Here is a 6,000-nt window from a genome sequence, read left to right on the forward strand (position 1 = left end):
TTGAGCAACAGAGTGAATGTATATATATAAAGCCGTCGATTGCAACCGAAAGAGGGAGGTTCAGAAACCGTCGATTGCAACCAAGAAAGGGAGGTTCACAACTACATATTATAGCAGTCCCATGTACAAAACTTCAACGTTCTAAATTCAACGTACATTTAAGTTATGCGAGATACGTATGTTCAGATATCGCAAAAGAAAATCTTCTGATTCCACTTTAAATCCATTTTACATTCCGTTTTCGGAAAAGGAGTCCTTTATTCTGTTCTTACATACAGATGTCACCTAAAACCAACACTAAATTGTGTTCGATAGCTGTCAAAATGGATATTTTCGTTGAAATTTGATACCCGAAATTTTTCGCGAATACAATAATTTCTTTATTTCCTACAAGGAAGTAAAAATGCATACTTCAGCCTAGTCATGTAAGATAATTTTAGATTTGAAGTGCAGCAAATTCGATTTTTGAAGCGAAAAAGTATTCTAAATGCAAAACTAATGATTTTAGAATTAGATAATTTTATTTAAAATGCAGAATATAATGGCTTATACACAGTCTTGAGAAGTAATAATATAAACTTTTATAATATAGAATGTCGCATGATTATTCATGTAGTCAAGATAAGTTGAATTTATTGCAGACTGGTGCTATTGGTAAAAACTCTTGTAGACGTGATTTGCAGGGGAAAGAGTCCATGTCATCCATACCTGAAATGCCATGCGAAGAGGCAGAGGAAGCCAACACTTTGTCTTCACCCCAAACTTCCGGATATATCTCGCAAGTTGAAGAGAAAAGTTTATGTTCCACGGCTGGAGAATTTAATTCATCATTTATTCCATTAGGAAGCTCCCCTATACCAAAGCCAAGCCTCATTTCCAAGGTTGGAAAGTCGAAGAAAAAAGCTAACTCCTTATCAAAGAGCAAACTTCGAAGCTTCCGGTAAGTAAAGTAATTTATGTTGTTATAAGTAATTCTTGAAATGTCTGTGATAGGTAAACTGATATCGATAAAGGGAACATTTTATGCTCTGATGAAACTATTTTGTAATTGTTAAAGAACAAAAATGTTTTAGTAAATATCAGTGAGTAAGCTGGGGGAGTAAGTAGGTGGGATCAAAATCATTTCTTATTTGCGTGTTTTGCGTACATAAAAACTACTACAGGCCAAAAATATGGTCATCTACTCAGAGCCAGATTTATGGGCTTGTTCAGTAGTGAGGTGTCTTTGCTTTCCAAGGAATATTCCAAGTCATTAATTTTTAAAAAGTACGTAATTAGGCAACCCTACATGAGGGACCACCAAATGTTCAAGTGGGATGAAACCATCGTTTCATAAATTTACCACTGAATCTGCCTAATTAATTCTGAAAATAGGTAATCTCAACAGGTCAAATAACTCTCTTGAGTGGTGCAGTAACACCCATCGGGCACACTTCTAAGAAGCTGTAATGCATTCAAATACATGTAAAAAGCCACTTAGTGATTTGAATAAATGAATTCACATGTAGCTTCTAATGTATGCAGTTTAATAACGAACGAATACATAAAAAAATTCAGGAATGAGCACAAGAACAAATAATACACTGCTGTATTATTTGTTCAAAATTCCTTTACCAAGACCAACAATAATACACTAATTAGTATCATTTCTCTGAATTTTCCTTGCACAAGACCAAAATAATATACTAATTAAGTGTATTTCCAAAATTCCTTTAAAGAGAATAATATTCTAATTATCTTAACACACTAATCACATGACTAAATTATTAAATAATCAAAATTGTCAAATATCATCCAAAGGCACGGTGGCTTTTACCGTTTTTCTAAGAAGTGAGATAAAAGTTATCGTATTGGCTGGTATAGAGGACGATGTTTTCTTTCCTTGAAGTACATTTTTCGAAATTCCTTGTAGTCTTATATCGTAATACATGCACATTATTTGAAAAATGTGTAAAGACGATCATCACTTATTTCTAAACTTTTACGATAAAAATAAATATTAGTTTTAACATCAAATTATAGTATTTAATAGACCGTTTAAATACTCTGCTTGTAGAACGGGTTCAACAATTCAGCCTTATTAGTCTACCTTATATCCAATTGTAAGGAGTATGTTAATTTTATTAACAGTTAAATTTGAATTAAACTTCCTGTCCTATCGCTTCATAATTTCAATTTACCCCTTCCGACCAGAACGTAGTTTAGAATCACGTTTGGATGCAAATCGAGGAGGAGTGGTATTTAACCGCAAAGTTCTACTGTCTTAGTCAGAGAGAACCAGAGATTCTGGTTAATAAGCGTCCGCCTTTTAGGTTACTCTCTTTTAAGATATTATTACGCTCGGCCGTACTTTAGGCTCTTGATAGCTTCGCAGTCAATTAGCGTTAAGAGGCCAACTCCCAACAACTAAATCTTATTTTGAATAATAAAGAGTCTTTTAAACCTTTCCAAGTTTATTTACTGTCTCATGAACTCAAGCGATTATTCTCTAACTAGTTCTTAAGATACTTCATATTCAACTGAGAAGTACACAGTACAGAATCTTTACACAATCATTCCGGTTTTTTTTTAAACATCATAAAAAGTAGGAGGTTGCCACTGGATGGAGAATAATAAAATTATGTTTTGTTAATTACTGCAAGGTAATATGCGTTTCCTTGCTAAAATTAAATCCATTTCAGTATTAGCTTGTTCGTATGAATGCCTTTTACTGTAATTTTTGTGACCACGTGTCTTCTGCGAACATTACTAATATAAGAAATTTCAATATTTAATTACAAATAGATCAGTAACCGTGCCTTTTGTAAATTAGTTTCATATTTTTACTTGAATAAAATTGAATTTAGAGGTTAGTTTGAATTGAAGCCATCTTATACATAATTTCCTCACTTTAATTTTCCTTACTTTTATTTTTTGACTGTTGAATAGCGTACTTTGAGAACCATTGTTTAATTAGGATCCATTTGAGTATTTGTGTAGTCATTATAACTTTTATTACAGAGTTTCAGCCGAGCCGGAAACAGTGAAAGAATTTTATGAGCAAATTTTTGATGGAGATAGCTTAATAGGTTTGAGCAAGGAGGAACTTATCGCCAGAACACTGCGTATAAGGGCTCTCAGAAAGGTAAAAATATTTCCGAATAATCCTTTTGCATTTTTAAATGGATAGCATTTAATAACTGTTTATATAGTAGTCTATCATTATGAACCGTTTATGAAACTTGCATTTTCGCAAGTGTCACAAGGATATATATGAACAATAGACAGTAGGCTTCCCGAAGGCAAGAAAGGCTAACTATTTTCTACAGTTAAAAATACTGAAACATTCTTGATTTTGAGGGCGATTAGATACGGGTCCGTTTTCTTCACTCAAAATAGATAATTTTATTCAAAAATCTAGGTTTTTTTGCGTTATTTAATACTTTTATATTCTGTTAGATAATATTTTTAATGGCTGGGGCTTTGTTTTATAGTCATTAGTCTTTGAAGATTCAAATATTCATTTTAGATCAAATGCGACTAAATCAATTATAATATTTGCAATCAACAGGTATAATGTTTACTACTATTTCTTGATACATAGATATAAACACATGTGCTCACCATTTAGTTCTGCATTCAAAATAAAAGTTTACAAACCACTATAAAATCAAAAGCCAAGAAATTCATGGAAGTATAATTTTGGCTTCTTTAGAACAAACAATCTATCATGTGTTTTTGAATCTTAGCCGTACTAATGTGTACCGATAGGAGCGAAAGAGAAAGTAAATCAAGGTAAGGAAGGTAAGAAAGGTAGAAAAACAAGAGATCGGATGTTTTATGTTCCAGACATCTGGAGTGTATATATAAATTAGTCATCACTTATAAAATAATTTTTAGCTCTAAGGAGTGTTAGCTCATAAAGGTGATTAGTCTCGAAACTGCGTTTTGCGTCGGTTCACTATAAACGGCGTATCACTTTGTAAATTCTTGCCACCAAATATTATCGCCCTGTATTATATTTAAAGAATTAAGGGGTATCAGAAACCCCTATACCGACAATGTTAAATTGGCCATTTTCGGTGTACCGTTTCTCAAAATCTGCTGTAGATACAAGCTTGGAATTTTTTCTGTAATTAAAGTATACCTATCTGATTATACTGAATTGAGCTTTTGAAACATTTTGGATTTTAGAGTAAATTACAGAATATTTTGTTAGGCATAGTAAAATTTAGCACTTTTCTCTCACACACACACACACACACACACACACACAAAAAAAAAAAAAAAAAAAAAAAAAAAAAAATTAAAAAAATTTTTTTATTACAAAAAGCTCATTTCAGTAAATATTAGGGAACCTAATAAATAAGCCATAAAAAGTTTAGATATGTGTGAGCAGTAGTTCCTGAGAAAAGGTACATCGAGTATAAAAAAACCACGTTTGGAGAAAAACGCGTTTTTACGTAAAAATCCTCATTGATCAAAGCAGTAGATGACAAATTAAAACTAGATTTTTTTACAGTTCTAGTTTTAATAGAGATTAAAGAATGGTATTTTTAGAAAGATAAAAGTGTAGAGAATTTGAAAATGCAAAAATCCGAAATCGCAATTTTTCGAAGATTTTGGGGTTCCAACACCCCTTAAATAGTGAAGAAGCTGCATGAATGTATGTATATTTCTCGCACTGTGAAAAATCAAGCAATCAGATTTTGAATAACATAATCTTCCATCCGAACACGGGCACCTGGGAAGCCCGAATTTTGAAGTTCGAATTTGTTTTTATTATCTATTATTTTGTAAAACGTTAACGAATTTTTTATTAAAAAATTCAATTATTTCAAAGCGAACAATGGTAACACTATACGAATTTTTTTTTTTTTTTTTTATGTCTAGTGCGCGAGACTGCCCATCGGAAATTCTAAAAATATGGTGTTTTTAAATATTTTGTGATATAGCAGTTGAATTTAATTTATGTGTCTGAAGTGTGAAGAACATGATATTAAAAATAGAGGTAACACACAAAACGTTAAAAAAAGCCATTTGGCCGTAATATAAAATCTGCAAGATTTCAGATTTTTAAAAAAAAGTTTTTGTATGCTGGTTTCGTTTTTTGATAATGTCTTTCTTCCGCAGGAAGTAGAAGATCGGCCAAAAGAATGAAACAAGTTGTTTTAACATTCCCCAAATCAACATCTTTTTAAATCATAATTGGTCTGATGGAGTCAACGTCGTGTTATTTCTAAATGAAAATATGATGTGATATTGATGTTTTGAGATAGTTTTATTGAAAGATGTTTGTAAAATAATTATCAGGTGCTTAAGTTCACGCTTTGTAATATTTCAAGCGATAGTTTTATTGAAAGATGTTTGTAAAATAATTATCAGGTGCTTAAGTTCACGCTTCGTAATATTTCAAGCAGGATCGTTGCTGATAATTTGCGTGATAATGCTAATTCTTAAAAAATAAGTTCTGTAATCTAAGAGAAAACTGATATAATGTATGCTGTACTGTATGTATGCTAAATAATAAAATTATGTTTCGTTAATTACTGCAAGGTAATATGCGTTTCCTTGCTAAAATTAAATCCATTTCAGTATTAGCTTGTTCGTATGAATGCTCTTTACTGTAATTTTTGTGACCACGTGTCTTCTGCGAACATTACTAATATAAGAAATTTCAATATTTAATTACAAATAGATCAGTAACCGTGCCTTTTGTAAATTAGTTTCATATTTTTACTTGAATAAAATTGAATTTAGAGGTTAGTTTGAATTGAAGCCATCTTATACATAATTTCCTCACTTTAATTTTCCTTACTTTTATGAGGGAAATAATGGTTTACTTTCTGATTTTAACTCAACCAAGTTACCAATTGCCTTTCCAACCAACATTTCAACTTAACCAATTGCCTTAGTAAGAACGTGTGTGAAATTGTTATTATGGCTTATCTCACTTGTTTGACAGTAATATTAGAAAAAACCCACGGAATTCAGTGTGGTAAGAATTTGAAAGACTGCGCA

At 31.5% G+C, this 6,000-nt stretch overlaps 1 protein-coding gene across 4 annotated transcripts in view; it reads left to right on the forward strand.

Moving 5' to 3' along the window:
- Positions 1-5,564, forward strand: part of LOC118182600 (uncharacterized) — a 34,972-nt gene extending 29,408 nt beyond the window's left edge. For 3 of the 4 annotated variants that reach the window (XM_035351972.2, XM_035351974.2, XM_085811637.1), the window contains 3 exons: positions 642-940; positions 3,001-3,124; positions 5,113-5,564. In XM_035351972.2, the coding sequence (XP_035207863.1) occupies positions 642-940; positions 3,001-3,124; positions 5,113-5,139 (450 nt within the window). In that variant the 3' untranslated portion in view covers positions 5,140-5,564. The remainder of the gene's footprint in view (positions 1-641; positions 941-3,000; positions 3,125-5,112) is intronic. The other variant, XM_035351973.2, reaches the window with a different exon arrangement.
- Positions 5,565-6,000: the final 436 nt, after the last annotated feature.

Source organism: Stegodyphus dumicola, chromosome 2 (genome assembly GCF_044657685.1).
Source record: "Stegodyphus dumicola isolate Sdum_Otavi_A_Nest chromosome 2, ASM4465768v1".
Classification (NCBI taxonomy): Eukaryota; Metazoa; Arthropoda; class Arachnida; order Araneae; family Eresidae; genus Stegodyphus; species Stegodyphus dumicola.